This window comes from Humulus lupulus, chromosome X (genome assembly GCF_963169125.1).
Source record: "Humulus lupulus chromosome X, drHumLupu1.1, whole genome shotgun sequence".
NCBI lineage: Eukaryota > Viridiplantae > Streptophyta > Magnoliopsida > Rosales > Cannabaceae > Humulus > Humulus lupulus.
This window is the reverse complement of record NC_084802.1, coordinates 201,842,526-201,861,640: the sequence shown is the minus strand read 5'-3', so window position 1 is coordinate 201,861,640 and position 19,115 is coordinate 201,842,526. Positions and strand designations below refer to the sequence as shown.

General features: G+C 33.1%; 4 protein-coding genes across 4 annotated transcripts; 2 read left to right on the top strand and 2 right to left on the bottom strand.

Annotated features, from left to right (window-relative positions):
- Positions 1–504: 504 nt before the first annotated feature.
- LOC133806634 (uncharacterized) lies at positions 505–4,311 on the top strand. The gene is made up of 4 exons (XM_062244728.1): positions 505–909; positions 3,223–3,393; positions 3,485–4,117; positions 4,261–4,311. Exons 1-4 carry the CDS (start codon positions 505–507, stop codon positions 4,288–4,290), a joined length of 1,239 nt encoding a protein of 412 aa, XP_062100712.1. The 3' UTR covers positions 4,291–4,311.
- A 292-nt stretch (positions 4,312–4,603) lies between these two features.
- Positions 4,604–6,304, top strand: LOC133805021 (uncharacterized). Its single transcript, XM_062243118.1, has 3 exons — positions 4,604–5,115; positions 5,210–5,333; positions 5,419–6,304. Exons 1-3 carry the CDS (start codon positions 4,835–4,837, stop codon positions 5,947–5,949), a joined length of 936 nt encoding a protein of 311 aa, XP_062099102.1. The 5' UTR covers positions 4,604–4,834; the 3' UTR covers positions 5,950–6,304.
- A 637-nt stretch (positions 6,305–6,941) lies between these two features.
- On the bottom strand, positions 6,942–9,399 carry LOC133806633 (uncharacterized). The gene is made up of 3 exons (XM_062244727.1): positions 7,573–9,399; positions 7,160–7,492; positions 6,942–6,980 (listed from the first exon to the last, which is right to left on the bottom strand). Exons 1-3 carry the CDS (start codon positions 9,397–9,399, stop codon positions 6,942–6,944), a joined length of 2,199 nt encoding a protein of 732 aa, XP_062100711.1.
- A 4,407-nt stretch (positions 9,400–13,806) lies between these two features.
- On the bottom strand, positions 13,807–18,439 carry LOC133806968 (zinc finger CCCH domain-containing protein 6). The gene is made up of 4 exons (XM_062245063.1): positions 18,038–18,439; positions 15,464–15,670; positions 15,196–15,320; positions 13,807–15,084 (listed from the first exon to the last, which is right to left on the bottom strand). The coding sequence occupies exons 1-4, from the start codon at positions 18,095–18,097 to the stop codon at positions 14,130–14,132; spliced, it is 1,347 nt and encodes a 448-aa protein (XP_062101047.1). The 5' UTR covers positions 18,098–18,439; the 3' UTR covers positions 13,807–14,129.
- Positions 18,440–19,115: the final 676 nt, after the last annotated feature.

Below are 19,115 nucleotides of genomic sequence, written 5' to 3'. Positions count from 1 at the left end.
TGGTAGTTTTTGTATTTAAAGATAATAGGTTTTATATTATTGAAATATGTTTTCATTTTTTCAAGTTTTGATTCTATCTGTTTTAATTTCAATTCATCAATTTGTGTTTTTCTTGTCATCTAATCATTGATTTGTCTTGTTTTAAAATCTTGTTCTTGACTCAGGTATCATACCCAACAATGTGGATTATATTTTTCAAGTTTGATGATATATTTTATTATTTTGTAAATTTATGTTACAAGTTTGTTAATATTGGTTGTCTATTATTCTATGCAGCATATGGAATGTTTTATCAAACATGAGGATCATTATAGAGCAAGAGTCAATTTTCACTGTGGTTTTGAGAAGATCAATGTGATCTCAGAAAAATTGACTGACTCTCAAAAGGTTTTGTTTAGTAAGACTTGCTTTGGTCATTTTCTAAACCTTAAATCTTATGCTAATCAAGCTAAATTGGTTCACCGTGTTTTGTTGAGAAAAGTTAACCAGCCAAACTTAAATGAAATGTGGTTTAAAGTTTGTGGAAAGCTGATTAGGTTTTCTTTGGGTGAATTTGGGTTATTTTCTGGGTTAAATGTGTTTGGTGACATTGCTGATAGAGGTGGAATTAAGAATAGTAATCCTATTGGATTGTATTCTAAATTTTTTGGTGACCATACAAGGGGCATTTCAAGAATTATTGTTGAAGAAAGGTTTAAGGCTGCCAATTTTGATAATGATGATGAGGCTGTTAGGATGGCTGTACTTTACCTGATCACTAACTTTTTGTATGCTTGGCAAAAACAGAAGAACATTGAAAAAACTGACTTGTATCTTTGTGATAGTGGTGGTTTTAATCATTTTCCATGGGGAAATGATATTTTTAATGTGACTCTCTCATCTTTGAGAGATGCTTTAAGGGAAAATGAAGTTGTTATATGTAACGCCCTGGTTACCCCAGAACAGTTACGGTGAACAGTGAACCGGAAATTTGACTCGCTACCCGAGTCCTTTGGTTAAAAACATGATCTAGGTATTATTATCAGGTTAAGGTGAAAAACCAATAAAAAGGAAAGGGTACATTTCATTAAGTAAATAAACTGCTCATGAGCCTTTTAAAACGTTTACAAGATGTCTATAATACAAAAGAGTCGCTACAGTTTCTGATTTACAATCCCCGCCGGCCTAAGCGGCAAAAGTAGGGTAAACCCCTAGTTCCTCTGAGAACTCCTTGACCGTGGCAGTCAAGCGGCCCTGTATGTACATCACATCGCCCAAGCTCTCCACTCAAGGCTAGCCAAGCTTTTCTTTTCCTTTACCTGCAACACATAGCACCCATGAGCCAAGGCCCAGCAAGAAAACACAATAAAGCATGATATAATATCAACAATGATCATAATAACCATTCAGGACTATCAGTCCAACAAATAGGTGACAATAGCCAAAAGTCACAATAATGAGCATCGCTCCCTCTAGCCATGTGACGATAGGGTCACCAGGGCTTAACTGCTAGGTGATTTCTTTCATAAGCTTGTTCAGGACAGGTGCATGGTGATTGGTCACCAACATAACCTTCCTCACGACTCTAGAATCGAAACTATGGACAACGTCCCTTAGCCACGTGACAAACGGTCACCGGGGTCATATACCTTGGCTATAGTCATCTGGTCGTAGACCACGCAAGCGCTTATAAGTTCTTCGACCTTAGGGTCGGTCCCGCATTAATGCCATAGAGCCATTCAACGCGTGATCATCGACTTTAGAGTCGGTCCCTGACTAGTCAGTGTCTCAAGCAGGTAATCAGCATTCGCTAGCATTTAATATGCAATCCATGTCCACATATACCAACCAACATGCCTCAATGTCAAACCATGCATGTCATATACCTATACAGGGTGCAGCTGTATTCATACACTGTTTTCTTACCTCAGATTCGAGCTAGAAAGATTAAAAGAACGGCTCGTGAGAGCGATCAGCCTTTAGTCCCTTAGCGGTCACCTAATTAAAACCAAACATGAGACATCATTAATAATAATGATCAACATAGGTTCCCACACCAATATCTAGCCTCCGAAAAATCAATCCCAACTAATCCAAGAAGTAGGAACACTCCCGAGGCCTATAACTAAGTTCCCGGGGTCAAAACGAGCAAACGGGGCGAAAAAAGGGCAAGGGCTGCGGCCCTAGCACCTTGGGCCGTGGCCCCCAGGGTTCCCAGAGGCTAGGGCCTCGGCGCCCTCCATCAAGGGCCGCGGCGCCCAGCAGGCACAAAGCCTCCACCTACTTCTTCAAAGAAGGGCTGCGGCGCCTCAAGAACAGGGTCGCGGCGCTCCACCCTGGGCCATTCCCAACCGCGTTTCTAACACTTCAAAGCCTCCAAAATCATCCCTAAACATTCCCCAATCATCAAATCAAAGTTCCCAAGCTTCCCCATACATCAAAACCCTCAAAACCCAAGGCTCGAACGAACCGAAAACTCAACAATTCACAAAATCAATTCAGAGCTTAGAAACTCGGAAAAACTCAAAACTTAAACTTTGATTACCTTCAATTGGGTTGTTTTCCGTCAAATCCTTCGGTTAAGAAGCTTCTAATATTTCTTAGGGTCGCTACGCCTCAATCCTTGCTTGATTCTGACTCCTAGAACTCGAGATATCTTCGAATATGCTCAAACGGTAAAACGACTATCAAAAGGAAGAACGAGAGGTTTTTCTTATCGTACGATCTATCTGACAGCTACTTCAAGCTTAAGTAACCTCAAATAAAACCTAGTGCTCGGGGTCCCAAAAACACCCCCAGGGACATTATAGTCAAAACCTCCGAAATTTCACCCTGATCTCAAATATTCCCAATTTATCATCAAACGAACATCTCTATTACCCCAAAATTGACCCCATTATGACAAAACCGCTAATCCATCATATATGACCGTCTCATGCCGAATAGCTTGAATATATCTCCATAATAATGGGATCTCATTCACAAATCAAGTTATGCACCCAAACACACAAATTCACCTTCAATGGGCCAAATTATCAGAATATCATAATTATTTAAATGTGGACCCACATGCACGCATATAACATCATATCATAATATAATTCACATATACATGCATAAACACATTTAATGGCATAATTAAACAATTATGGCCCTCCCGGCCTACTAATCCAGCCATTAACCATAACAGAGAATCCGGGGCGTTACATTATAACTCGACAAGGTTCTTACCCAACCTACAAGTTGAATGGTTTGCCATTTGTTTTCCAAGTTTTCATTTACGAATCAATTCCTAGTTTAGAGGGAACTTATTGTGAGAAGGTTAGTTGTGGTCTGCCTAGGATTATAAATTGGTCATCTGTTGCAATCTCATCTCATAAGGAGCTTGAGAGGAATGTGTTTTCATTACATAAGGTAATTTTTATTCTTTTTGCTTTTCTTTATATATGAATTTATTTGATTTTTTTAATATTGTAAACTGATTTTTCTGTGTTGTTATTTGCAGACCAAAATTGTTAAAGTTTTGCCCACTGATGAAGAGAACAATGCCTTCAAGCTTGAAGGTTTTTTCCAGTGCAACAAGGATATGAATGTTGCTGATTTTGAGGATGATGATTTTGTTGCTCCTCCAAAGAAACCAACCAGTGAGGCTCCTTCATCATCCTATGTTCCTTGTGTGACATTTGGTTTTTCTGATATGAAAATTATTGTGGATGAATGTCAGAAGAAGTGTAACATTATGTCTAAGGAAATTGCATTTTTAAAGTCTGCTAGTGAATCTAGACATAGGGCATTGATGGAGATGTTGGTTAATTTGAAAAATGATCAAGATTTAAAACACAAGGCAGTTATGGAAATGTTAGGTGAGTTGAGGCCAAAATCATGTGGTATTAATGATGATATTGATCCTGTTGATGTTGGTTTTGTGGGAGCTGATGTTGGTGATACTTCTGGTGGTGGTGGTGTTTCAAAGGAAAATGATAAGTTTTTTGAGAATGAAAGTTTTACCCAAGTTTTTGATGAATGCATTCAAGCAATGCAAGAAGATGCTGCTGGAGATATGGTAATTGCAGATGATAAGAATGATACAGTAAATGAGAATGAGAAGACTACTGGGAATGATGTTGAAGAAACAATGGTATGTATACTTATCTAAATATTTATTTTATTGCTTGGTTGGTTTGTTATTTTTTATTTTATATTTTATAGATGTTTATATTTCTGTTAATATATATAATTAATATTTTCTTTTTATTAATTTTTGTTTTCCCTTTTTGATAGGAATCTGATTTTGTTTCCATTGGAGTATGAGAAGTGGAAGAGAAAGTTTAGAATTCTTGTTTTGTAAACCTTTTGTTATTAATTTGTATTCTTTTAATTTCTAAGTTAGTTTTGTACAAGACTTTTCCAGAGCATGTATAAACTCTGTTATGTTTTTGTAAACTTATGAATTTTGGAATTTTTTGTTTGGCAATTATTCTTTTTTATTATATCTACAACTTTTTTTTTCCACAGCTATGACCAGGTTATTTTGGTTTCATGATTTGTATTTTTTCAAGGTAATGTATTCATGTATTTCTGTATTAATTTATAAAATTTTGTTTTTCCATAGAAAATTGTCAAACCTCATGATGATGTAGCTGATGTTGTTAAAGATCTAGAAGAAGAGGCTCATATTTTTAACAACATGAATGTGGAGATTTTTGATAAAGTTGTTCATGCAGCTGTTGGTGATTTGGCAAAAAAAAAGGTAACTAAACAAGGCAGATATTGTATTTTTTTTTTCTTTTTGCAATATTTTCCAATAGTTGTATTATTGAGTTTTTCATATTATTTTTGTTTCTAGGAAGTTGTTATGGCAACACCCATTGCTGGTTCTTTGATGAATCCAGTAGTTGTGTCTACTCCTGTTGTTGGCAAAAGGAATCCAAAGCCTACTACAGTTTTGCAATCTCCTTTTGTGAACCAATTTGGATCATCTTCTTCTGAGGATATGAAACATTTGGAGGTTGTGAAGTCTAAAAGGAAGGTTGTGGGACAATATGCTTTTGGAGACAATCTTTTTGATCTGCCTAATCAAATTGACCAAGACTCTTTTAACAAGTGGTTTTCTCTGGGGCTGAGAAAAAATAATAAGTATGCTTCTATTTTTTAATTTTTTATTTATTTATTTTGTATATCAGTTTCTGTTTCACCATAATTCACTTTTAAATGTTTATATTTGTTATAGGTATAAGAAATTTGATGATAATAATAGTATCATTAAGGAGCCATTTCAGTTTTGTGTAACTGAGATTGAGAGAAAAATTTGGTTTTATGATTTAGTTAAAGATGGGAGGGATTTGGACAATGAGGTATTTTTTTCCCTTATTATTATTAAGTTGTTTTAGTTTTACTGTTTTCATTATTCTTATTATGCTTTGCTTCTTGTTTTTTCAGCATATTAATGTGGCATTTTATTACCTTAGAAAAAAAGCCAAGTATTGTGAGTTGATAAAGGTTAGAGTTACTACTACAGATAACTCTTTTGATCAAGTTATCACTGCTCTGTATGATGTGTATCTGTCAAGTGACTGTGATCGATCTGTTATATCGAATAACAGTGTTATTTTTGAGTATATTTGCGGTTATAAAATGCTTTGTAACACCCCTTGGTCGCTAGTAGATTTCGTTTTATTCCCTATTAATATGACTGCTGTTGGCTGTAATCATTGGATTCTTGGGGAGTTCAACGTGAAGGAGAGATTTTTTAAAGTCTACAACTCAATGAGGAATAGAGTTATGGATAAGAAAGTGTTGAAAGTTGTTGAAGCATATTCTACTTTGTTGCCCTTGTTTCTTTCTTTAAATAATTTTTATGAGTCAAGGGAAGATATTGATCTAAATGCACAAGCATTCAAGGGCATTGATATGTGTCACCCGTTGGACATTGTGTTTGATGATGAGGTTCCACAACAGATTAACAAGTAAGTGGTTATTTTTTTAGTTATTGTTATTTTTTGGTTGCATGATTTTGTTTATATGCATTTATGTGTTACTGATTTTGAGTTTTTTTTTTGTAGCGATTGTGGGATTTTTATCATAAAGTTTGCTGAATTTCTTATGCATGGACTTATTGAAAATATCCCCAATCCTCTGAATGTTAGTTTCTAGAGAAACAAAATTCCAGTCGAGCTATATGTCCATGCTAAAAGAAAGAAAGATGAAGGCTATCTTTCTGATGGGGAGTTCAGAGGAAGAATGAGCAAGAAGATGTTGAATATTAATGCAATGGAAGTATGAGAGCATCAAAGTAGTTAACATTTTGGCTTTTATCTTGTAAAGATGATACATACTTATGGCAAGATAACTTTTGTGTTTTTTTTTTGCAAACTTTCAAGCAAGTATCATGTTTGAATATTTTGAATACTGTGACTTATCAATGAATTTTGATATTAGCCATTTTTTATGAGGAATGTTGTATAGAGGTGTCTCAAGTTTGTAACTTGAGTTCACAACTTTATTTTTATATTTCATGTTTTAGGTAACATCTGTTAAAAGTTTGTAACCTAAGTTCATGCAAAATTGCGTAGCATTACTTAACGTCTATTAATAGTCACGATAACTTCAGTTTCAAATATGTATCAAATCGTTTCAAACTTTTGAACTTAATCCTTTTAAATGGACTGGAAATTTACAAATGAAAATCAAATATTTTTGTTTCAAAACTGTAACATAAGCTGATAAAAGAACTTATTTCACATTTATTTGATGTTGGAAGTGTCTGTGAGAAACTAGTAACATATCTGTAACAATTATGTAACAAAATGTTAAATTAATATTCATTTCAGATATATCTGTATCAAATATGTAACAAAAATTTACAGATAATGCCCTGAACATTAATTCTGATATATTGATGCAAATTTTTTCCTAAGTTTTTATAATATTCCATATATTCAATAAAATTTCATAATTCTTTATCACAAGTAATAGTGATAAGTAATGTTCCAATCCCTGTACTGAAACATACAAAGTTTCAAAATTCAAATAAAAAGTATTTTCAATCTATAAGCTTTGAGTGCTTTTTTGTTTTTTTGTTCTCAATAGAGGCTGGTTTGTGCAGGTTTTTCGGTTGTGCCCAAGCTCTCCACACCTTCCACATTTAAGCTGATAAGACCCTTCTCTTGCTGAAACAAACCTTTTTTTTTTTCCTTGGCCTTCCACTTTTTCTGTTTCCCTTTGGAGGTAGTACTTCTATTTCCTCAACATTAGGTGGAACTCTCCATGTTTTTGGATCTCCCAATGGATGTATTGATGCATTATAGGTGTTCAACATGGCTTGTTTTGTGAAATAATATGAGCAATATTTTTTATACTGAAGGTTCATCTTTCTAATGACTGCCATGGCATGTTCACAAGGTAATTCATCCAAATCAAACTTGTTACAAGAGCAAGTTTTCTTTGCAATGTCAACAATGTTTGTTGTTAAACCATTGTGTACACTGTAAATGAGTGTGCTAGCTGGTTCTACCTGCAATGAAATTATAATAATGAACAAGGAAGTATATTAATATAGAGGTATTTATAAATAAAGGAAATAGTTGTACATACAGTCATTCTTAATGACTTGACAAAGTTCTTTCTTAAGTATTCCTCTTGTTTCTTTGGCAATTCTGTAAACGTTGCTTCTGCTTCTTTTTTGTTGTTGTAGCTCCATTTTTTAATCAAGTTTCTAAGGCACTCGAGTAATGTTGTTACTGGAAGCTCTTTCATTTCTTTTAGTGCTGCATTAATGGATTCAGCTATGTTTGAAGTCATAGCTGCATATCTACGACTTTTGGAGTGGATTCTTGCCCACTTTTCATATTTAACCTCATTGGCCAGAAAAGGACGGATTCCTTCATGTAAACTGTCCAAGTCCTTCATGTATTTTTCAAAATCTTCCATGTTATAAGCTTTTGCAGCAGCATGAAATGCAATACTGGTTGCCTCTGCATCTGTTCTAAACTTGGTCTTTATGTTGCAGAAAAGATGGTAGGAGCACACTCCATGAGTTACATTTGGAAAGACATTTTTTATAGCATTCTCTATGCTTTCATGTCTATCTGAAACTATACACAACTCTTCTCTTTCTCCATAACATTCTTTTATTTTTCTGAAGAACCACTCCCATGAATCATTGTTTTCCGAATCTGTTATAGCAAAAGCCAATGGGAAGATGTGTCTATTTGCATCTTGTGTTGAAGCTGTGAGAAGTGTACCGCCAAATGCAGCTTTTAGGAATGTTCCATCAACAACAATTACTGGAATGCAATGTTTCCAACCTAGAATTGATTGTCCCATAGCCATATAAAGATATTTAAATCTGTTTAGACTATCAATTTCCAAATCTGTTACAGTACCTGGATTTTTGTGCTTCAAAATGTGCAGAGATCGTGGAATGTCTCGGTAGGAATCTTGCCTTGAACCATGTACATAATTAACTGCTTTTTCCTTAGATCGCCATGCTTTTTGGTAACTCATGGAAACTCCATATCTGTCCAACATGTCTTTAGCTATATCTTTAGGTCTATAATTTGTTTTTGGATCTGTGAACTTGGTCTTCACAACATTCCCAACCATACTACTTGAAGCTTGTCGGTGATCTCCAAGAATAATGTCCAAGGAACATGTGTGGGCACGATTGAACTTCCTAAGTTGGAACATATCTGTCTTTCCATATCTTGCAGCACGAAATGACCACGTACATTCTGAATCAAGGCACTTCAACTGATATTCTTTTTTGCAAGATTTGTGGACCTTGAACTGAAAATTGTTTTTTATGGCATAGAGACCAATTGTTGTTGTAAAAACCTCTTTATTTTTGTATACCTGTTTTTCTCTTATTCCATCAGAAATTGCATGAGTTATAATTGTAGTTTCTGTTCCGATATGTTCAGGAATTGATTCATGTCGTTCCTTCTCCAAAATCAAATATGTAATTTGATCTGCCAATTGAATAAAATTTGGTAGTTCTTGAGGTTCATCTATAGAGAATGTCGATGTTTCCGAAATATCATTCTCTATATTATTACTACTTGAAGCAACAGTAGAACTCATCTTTTGAAGTGCTCCACAGGTAATTGTTTGGTTGTTCTCTGTTACAGAAACTATCAAAGGGTATTTTGTGAGTGTTTTGTCATTTCTTTTGCACTCCAAGTAGAATTGTATAGAGCTATCACTATTGATCTTCAATGGAGGCAATGTTTCTACAATCTGGTACTCAATTGTTGCATTTTCTGTTGACAGAATGGTAGACAACTCTGTAGACAAGATATTCATTAGTGTTGTAAATGAGCAATCTAATGGTATTAACACTCCCAGCATTTTGAAATCCTCATACACATTATTTTCATTCCAATGACCATCATAATATACCAAAGATGTTATTGGATTCATGTCTGCAGATGAATAAAAAGAAAAATTAGATTGATATGTAGAAATTTTATATTTTCATTATAAAACAAAATAGGATCATCACAGATTTAGCAAAGACAAATACCTTATGGGTTATAAACTACCCAATCCAGCACAAGCTATTCATTAACACATCCCCCAACAAAATGAGAATTTAGCATATAAACTCGTCCCTTTATTGGTTTTTAAATGACCAAATTCTGCACAAGGAAGAGCAAATAACTTAAAGATGAGACAATCTAAGAATTATCTTTATAATATTGTAACAGTTTTTTTTTTATAAAAGGTTTTCAGGGTTTTCAAATGTTTCTATGGTAAAATTTGTATATGATTCTGTGGAGATATGTGTTAAAATATATGTTTTTGCTATATTTATCTTAATGATTTCCGAAAGCTATAAATTATGTTCCAAGAACAAAATAGAAGATCAAGGAAACTTACCACAAAACAGATATCGTGTAATTGTTTTTGTAGACCCATCGATTAAATTTTTTTGCAGTAGATTGCAGAAGAAAATTTCTTATTTTTTCCCAGTTTTCTCGGTTTTGTAAGCTGAAATCCATGGAGATCTCTGAATATTTATTGAGTACAGCATGTTACATAAACATTGGCAGAGTTGTAATGGTTGGGTTGGGTCTTCAGTATATAATGGTGGGAAATGTTGGGTCTTCCGTTTTGGTTGGGTCTTCCGTGACTTGTGGGCTTCAGTTTTACCGTAATATTGTAAGAAATATGGATTACCGTATTTTTCGAATTCTTTTGGTGAAATGCCGTATATATAAAAAATTTCTCTTAACTAAAGTGCCTACTAATTACCAATAACCATAATGGGATGGTTCACACTTACTAATTGCATTAGAGGCACATGGTGGCACCCTAATAACTATGTGTTGGCCCATTAAACTATATTTCACCACTTCATAATATAATGTGCCCAATTAACCCACTAATACCTCTTAAGGTATGAGAGCATAATATATATGGTGTATGGGTGGCAATTAGGGCATAGTGGTATTGTGGTAAGGGTTTGCTATCCCTAAGCTCCCTCTTGCATTTGCACTTGATCTTGTGTGATTTTGGCAGATTGCCAAGGGTGGAAATGGCTCAAGATGGGATTGACAATATGGGAGGTATGTTCTCTACATTCCCAAACTAATGCCCTAAATAAATTGTGATCTTAGTTGTTGCATGAGCATTTAATGTTGTTGTTGAATCTGATTGATAGATATAATGCTCATAATATTGTTTACAATCTAACAGTCTATGGTTGCCCCATACTTCACTAATCAGTCCATACCCAGTATCATGTCAAAGTCGGTCATAATCAACTCTATCAAATCAAGTTTTATTACTTCAATCTATCTCCTACACGACTCGAGTAGTGAGGAAGACTTAGAAAATTTATTATTTAATAAAATCACATTTTTTTTCTCTCTTTTTTTCTTGGCTCAAATGTCTTCACTTAAAATTCATACATATTATTTACTTAATTTTTTATTTTTACTTTCTATACTTCATACATGCACACAACAACATAAGATAAGACCATGAATTATTTTGTAGTGTAATTATTATTTTCTCTATACTCATATTGACTTCACAATCAATTTCCAAGTTTTTCCACCACGTGCTTCACTCGGTCAATGTCAATTTCTTTTACCGCTTTGAATAGCCCATTTTTGGTCCTGTCGAAAAAAAGAAAGGAAAGAAAAAAAAAGACTCACTCAATAAGCCAAAAATTAATTACAAAAGTAAAATTGTACCATGTTGTGAACTTCAAGTTTGTCTCCACATATTTATATAGGCTTGTAGGTAAACGTTACAAAGAACTCGATCATTACATTAAGACGACTATTATAATTGATAATTGGTCAATATATACAACAGTTACAATACAATACTAATGAAAAGTATACATTTAACTTAACTATACTTACGTGTTTAGTTTAGTCGTAACTAAAGAGTTGTTTAGGCATGGTCGCGGTTTGTGTATTGTCTACTTGCGACTAGAAGCAGATCTCACTCTTTTGAGATAAGCGAGGTAGTTCTCACATGCATGCCATGAATGTTGTGGCGAGCTGACACCATAAGCTAACCTTTCTTGATCAACGAGGTTGTTCTGTTCTCGCATATTGAAATAAAATTACCTCACTACATGTACGTATAGGAAAGGATAGGATAGACTCAAAATTTTGTTCCACCTGTGCGCAAGTTAATAATATATATATTAATATATATTCAAAGTTACATATAAAAAGATTCACTACACATATTTAAAAAAAAATAGTTTATATCTTTAGAACATATATTTTGTCTCATTACTTGTTTAGACCTTATATTTTTACAAATTATTTTTTGAACTCTATATTTGTAAAATTGTTCAAATAGACTCTTAAATTGAATTTTGATCAAAGTTTTTTAACTAAAATTATAAATAATTCACCAGACTAACAATTTAGAATAATAACACAATCATTTTGCCTAACAATTTTGCTGGTATATTCAATATTTTCTTCATTAAAATTGAGTTTAAATGTCTATTTGAACAATTTTACAAAATATATGATCCAAAAAGTAATTTGCCAAAATACAATGTCTAAATAAATAATGAGACAAAATATAAGTTCCAGAAAAGTATAACCCAAACAAAATAATATTACACGGCTATTAACTTAGGGGAAGTCTCTGGTGCACCCCCAAAAAGGGGCACACTGGTGCACCCTTAGTGTTTTTGGCTTGGGAAGTATTTTCGACGAATTTCTTTTTTATGAGCGTGCACATTGTAGTTATTTAGAACATTTTGCAAATTTTCAGAAAATTCTGAATAATTTATAATGTCGAAAACTAGGTTCAAAACAGATTGTTGCATGCGTGACTAATTTTTTTATACGCGTGGAAAGTAACATGTTTGAGCCTTATTTTCGTAACTGTAAATTATTCAGAATTTTTTAAAAATTTACAGAATGCTCTACATAACTATAATATACACTGTCATTAAAAAAAGAAATTAGTCAAAAATTCCCAAGCCAAAAACATTAATAGGTGACCAATGTGCCCATTTTAGGGGTGCACCCGAAAGTTTGACATTAACTTATATATAAGAGGAGTCCGTTGGTTTCCTAATTTGGCCAAATTATTGTCTTTTAAAGAGAAACTACTTTTGTCTTTTACTTAATTTTTTTTGTTGGGAATTCTTCCATCTCTTTATTTATAACTATAATTACAAAAAAAAAAAAAGTAAATTAAGTTATCAAATGGTTAACTTAAGTTCTCTTGTAGTAACCAATAGTATTTTTTTAATTATTCTTTTATATGTTTCAAGATTATTAGTTATTCTTAATAAAAAAAATTAATTAATCAATTGTTACTCCATATATACTTTATACTTTAACTCACTTTCTAATTTAGGTTAAATCCATAAAGTTAACAAATTTGATATTATATTTTAATTAAGAGTAATTATTTTGTCTTTATACTTTTATTTTTTTCGTAATAACTTTTGGTCAGTGTAATAAATGACATATTTTAACTAACTTTTTATAAAAAAAATTAATGTTATTATTAGTTCTTGATAAAAAGAATTAACTAATCAATTATTATTTCATAGTCTATGTTTCAACTCTCATTTTAATTTTTGATATTTTATTTTATGTTTACTCTATATTTTATGTTTATTCGAAGAGATTTATTAGTTTTTTTTTTCAAATATCTTTTATTTTTTTATCCTTTTAACTTTTTGCTAAAATAACTTTGCTGAAAGATGAAGTGTAATAAATTGGGAACGGTGTTTCAAATTTAAAGATAAAAATTAAATTAAGTGATGTTTTTGTTTTATTTATTTTTTTCTCAATTAAATGTTGCTTCCATTAAATTTATATAAATATATATACATATGAATATTATTTGTCTAAGAACACAAAAATTATAATAATTAGTATAAACTCTGATCAAAACATGATATGTCTTTGAAATTTTACTCATGGCTTGATCTTCTTCTTATGTTTCTTATTTTAGTAGCATTGTGTATTATTCTATTATATATCACTTTTAGTTTGCTTATCTTGTTGAGTTCATAATAACAAAATAACAAATTAGATTTGAGCTAAGATAATCAAATTTATTTCAATTAAAGGCCATCGGGTTTAATAATTAAGTTTTATATTAAACATTAGGCATAATTATATGTAGTGTAGTTATTTTAATTGTTATATGAGAAGTATGCTAATATAAAATCCCACTCTGAATAAATATGTTGCGTTTGAAAGTAGAAAAGTTTTTTTTTTTCAAGTAATGGTTTGAGGCTTTGAGCATGCATGATGCACACGCCAATCTTTAAAATGTTACATAAGCAATTTTTAAAGATATATTTGCGGAACAGACATTCAAGTGTGAAAGAAAAAGGATAGCATTCAGATTGTAAAACAGTATCTAACAAGTGAATAATAGTGATTTCACTGTTCTAGTGGATAAGAATGCATAAAAAAATTGCAGTTCCTACATATTCATCGACCAATTTCGGAAAATATAGATCTGAATAATATCTTATACTGTTTCAAATAAGGAAGAGTAAACAAATCAAGCAATTTATAACTTCTTTCGTTTTCATTTTTCATTTTTTTAAGCTAAAAAAAAAAAAGGCTGGTGAAACAGAACAAAATCCAAGCTGAATCACGACTCCCCCATGTAAAAATGTACAAACGGGAACTACAAATTTAACTGCTAATTTCTCTATCAAATTTGGTTCTCTTTGCATTCTGCACTTCTGACATGGAACTACCACGCTGCTGATATGATACATCATGCTGATAAGTACAATTGGCTCCATGCCGGCAGCCCCTTGAGCTATTAAAATATATGCAAGGTTTCATTATTTTAGGCTTTGACTCTCTTGGTTTATGACTGTTAACTGTTTCCTGGTTCATCGCCGATTGGTGGCTATAACGGTTACCATATTGTGGAGGATTCGGGTTCTCTTGCCTGTCTCCTCCGTGCTGCTGAATCAAGCTCTTGTAATAATTTATGTCTTTTGCAGAAGCATTTACATGTGAAGGTGGACAGGGTACTGGGGCCGGGGGAGGAGGTGGAAATCGAGAATGTGAATTTGATAGGTGTCCTATTACAGCCCCACCTGGCTGGGGATAGTGTGGTCCACTTGACGTAGCAGCTGATACAGGTACGCTTGACAGTGTCCTATTAACCTGAGAAGGAAGTGGATCTGTTATGTTTGCAGGAGGTGACCTTGATATTGGTGTGTTCTGTGTGTTGGGGTTTGGGGTTCCAAATTCAGTTACTATTTGCTCAACCATCATTGGGTTACTAAGAATCTTTAAGAGCAATTCATGGTCAATCAAGTTTCCCTGCTCGTTGTTGTTCACAAGTCCAGTCAGAGCAGCAGCCAAAATACTAGGTTCTGTGCTGGGAACCAATCCTGCTGCTGGCTTCTCCAAGGCAGGAGACTTTGCCATGTTCGGTGCACCATGTTGTGATGACGACGGAACTCCAATGGACTGTTGTATAGACTGTGTCCTTATGGGAACATTAAATGGCATCATGGGTTCAGATGATGAATCGGCTGCAACATCTTCATCTTCAATGGCAGTAATGGGTATTGACGGAGTTCGCCCATCATCATAAGGAGAATCTTCTATGTTTAACATGTCTGAGGAGCTAGAGATTAAAAACAAAACAAAACAAATTGTTAGTTAAGGGAAGCATCACACCCACACCCACGCACACACAAAAAAAAAATCAATAATTGCAGTAAGCCAGGTAACAAACTTTGGCGGAATGGCAGATGGGCGTGGATAAACTGCTTCTAGTACTCTCATCTCCCTCTGATTTTGAATCCCAGCTTCTTGGCTTTCTTCCCCAGCAACCACGCACCAGGCCAAATTTAATACAAACTGTGAAATTTAAGATAGCGATAAAGAATCAGTGTTAATTCTTAAGCGAGACTTCAAATCACATTTGCTTTATCATCAACCACAGATTGAAACTGCAAGGCACGTCGGTAATACAGATATGCAACACCAAAGTATGATTTTACCTTTGGAGGACACCTCCATTTGACAATAGGAATTTGAGACAATTTGGTTTGTAACAAATTTGCAGAGTGAGCTCCTTCAAAGCCTGGAGGTAGAACATCGTCAGAGCTGGTTCCAGTTGAATGTGATAGGAATGCCTTAGCTTGAAGGTGTTCTTGAGAATCTACTCCAACTTGTGAAGGAGATTCTTCGGATAAAAACAGCTTGACCTGTAGGACAGAACATTAGTTCTGACATTGATCCTAGAGCACAAGCAACAAGATCTCTAAGTTTATAGGATTTGCTAACACGTTTAATAAAATTTAGGAAACTATTGAATGAAAAGCAATTTAAGTCCGTAGAGATACATAAACCTTCTATAGTGAACCTTATCTTAATCTTGAAAACATACACCAAAGTACGGAGAATAGGGAAAAATGGCAAAACATTAACAAATCTTTGTGAAAGACGGACATCGACATAGAAAATTAATTAAGATATTTAAGGCTTATTATAATAAGAATGATTTAATTTGAAGTAACTAGAATTTAAGTATGTTTTTTAATTATTAGAGCAAGTCTTCTAAATACAAGTAAGTTTCCAAATTACATTCACTTTCCTAACTTGTGATGATTTCACTATTCGTGTTAACTTGGCCATTTACAAATAAGCCGGACTTAAATATGTTAATAATCAAAGTATTCACATTTCTCCCTCTAAGATTGTTCTTCTCTTTCTAAATTCTGTTCTTAGTTCTATTTTCCTCTCTAATATGTCTAAATTCTTAGTCTTTCTATAAGTTCTTCCCTATCTTTGTATTCTCTCCTCCCTTGGTTCTACATATCAAGAAAACTTTGATGAAATAAGATTCCACAAAAACTTCCAATAAATAAATCATGCAAAGGGGACTCATATACTTTGTTTTGAAAGGAAATTAAAACAAACAAACAAATTAAATACCACATTCGTTACACTCTGTTCCCAGATATCCAAAAAGTATCTCTCTCGTTTAAATTGAAGAACAAAAGCTCCCTGGTATTTCTAAGAGGGAAACAAAATTACATCCACCTTTTCAAACCCATAAGTATATGGAAAAGAGAGCGAACCTGAAACTTGAAGGCAGAAAAAATCTCAAACAAGTTTTGAAAAAAGAGACAAACGCGAAGCTTTTTTACTCTCATTAAAAACAAATGTGACTTTTTTTTTTTTGGAACTATTCAATTAACCTAAATTGGGTGGATACTTTTCACAAATATAGCTAACAAAGGTTGAGCTACAACAATAGCTAAAACAAAATTGACCTCTAAACCAAGAGCAAAAGAGCTAAAACAATGGCCATAATCACTTTACATATCTCTAATGCATTCATCGAGTAAATATCACCTTTCTCAAATTACATATGGAACCTCTACATTCTTGCTGTTATTCTTAGCATCATCTTCCACATAATGAAATAATTCTCCTATAATTATCTTTCTCATTAATGATCATATTACCAAGCAAGAAAAAAGAAGCAAATTTAGTTGTCCCTCAAGCATTAACAACATGAATTGCTATGTTATTTCCCTTCTAAGGCCGGTTATCTATCCCCCATTTACATTACAGCTTAAAAATATTTCATTACTTACTTTATAATGATACTTTCACGTGTAGATAATATGAATTCATAATTTTTTTTTTTTTTTTTCATTTGTGAATGCCGTGGAGAACGGAGCCTCATTTTAACAATGCAAAGCACTGCTGAAAATGTTAGGTGTCTTCTCATATCATTTACTCACAATTTTCCCTAATATTGCTGGTATTTGCCTAACAACATTCGTCCATTATTCCAGTGGTAAACTGCTTCCTCTATCGAATTTCATCACAAAACAACTGAAAATGAAAACCAGTTACACCAACCACATGAAACTAACCTCTGACACTCTAAGGGGCAGAATATTAGGACAATGTTTTGTAACAAAACAGAATCTGAATAACATTGGTCTACTTTCTGAAGTTGCAAAATTTATTCATTGCTTACCAATTTACGCAAATATATTTAAACTTCTTCAAACAATGGAATAAATTATAAATGCTATTTTTGTTACTTGAATGGTCAGGCAGAAAGAATGCATCAGAAAAACAAAAAAAATTGAAATATACGGATCCCATGATACACCCCGATGAACAATAAAATAAAATCATGAGCTTCCTTTTATTTGATATCACCTAATGAAAAGAAAAAAAATATATATGTACAAAAAAAATTATACAAATCAATAACACTCAAATTGGTCAGAAAAGCCAGACTCAGATACACACAATCTACAATAGAATGAAAGCACAAACTAAAAGAATACGGTTCAAAGTTCAAACAAACGAGGCAATGACTCAATGATCTTTAGAAAATATGTAAATACGTTAATACAATTAACCAGCATGCATCATATCCAGAAAGAAATGAGAAAATAGAAGTTGACAGAGTTGATTTTTATTTCATTTTCACCATTTCTACTAATATTGAACAACTCCACTTGGCTTAGATATCAAGAACTTAGGTTGAATTTTTTTTCTTTTTATTATTATTATTGGCAATGTAAATTATTATTGATTAATACCTGACAAAGGTTTACATCTGAAGCCCAAGAGACCCTTTTCGATTTGTGCGATTCTCGCATTTTTACAGAACGAATAAAATTCGCTCAACAATACTTGTCTTCCTGCTCCGATTTCCTGGTATTAGTTTTACAGGTCGGATCAAAAATGTAAACCCTAAAAACTCAGATTGAAAACCCTAATCTTTACAGCGTCCTCGAATCCTTAAGTACCGCCATACAATCTCACCCTAATTGTACGAAGTTCAGGCGATCTAATCGCAATTGCAGGGACGAGGGGGGCGACGCCGATCGAAATCCATAGGCCAGAGGGCGCCACAGAGCCATCCAATGAAACCCTAAATCCTTTGGTTTAGACTTTAGCAGTTCGTATATATCCTTTTTTTTTTCTTTTTCTTTTTCCATTTATTTTTTCAAATTTTAAATATATATCTCACAGTTGGGTGTCCGACTCCGTATCTGTTTAAGTAAGAGAGCGCGTGGAGTTAGAGTACTCTACGCGCCTTATATATTTTTCTGATTAAAATTAATTTTGCACAACCTGTGATTTGGGCAATGGCGAGAGGATTCGGTGTCTAAGTAATCGTACTATGCCATGTCTGGCAACTACTTTGCCCACGTGTACCGACCTTTTTTTTTAATATTTATTTTTTAGGGGACCTTTTTTTCAAATAATTTTTTAAAAGGCTAGACACACAATTGCATACCATATTTATCCACAATAATCTATAACAATAAAGTAAATTCGAAATCAAATAAATAGGTGGAGTTCAATTCATTGTATTGTATTTAATTCAAACAACTATAAAAAGATAATACAAGAATTGAAAAATAATGTTGATTGGAATAAGAAAATAAATAAATTCATGAATTTTTTATTTATAATAATAAATTATGAGAAAATAACTTAAATATGAAATTATAAATTTGTGCATTATTAATAATATATATGAATTTGGAAGATTATTTTTTATGAAATTATCTAATGCTTGTCAATAGAATTAAACTAACATGATAGATAGCATAATTAGGTTATTGTATTATTATTTTTTACAAACTTTCTAATTACTTAATAAGACTC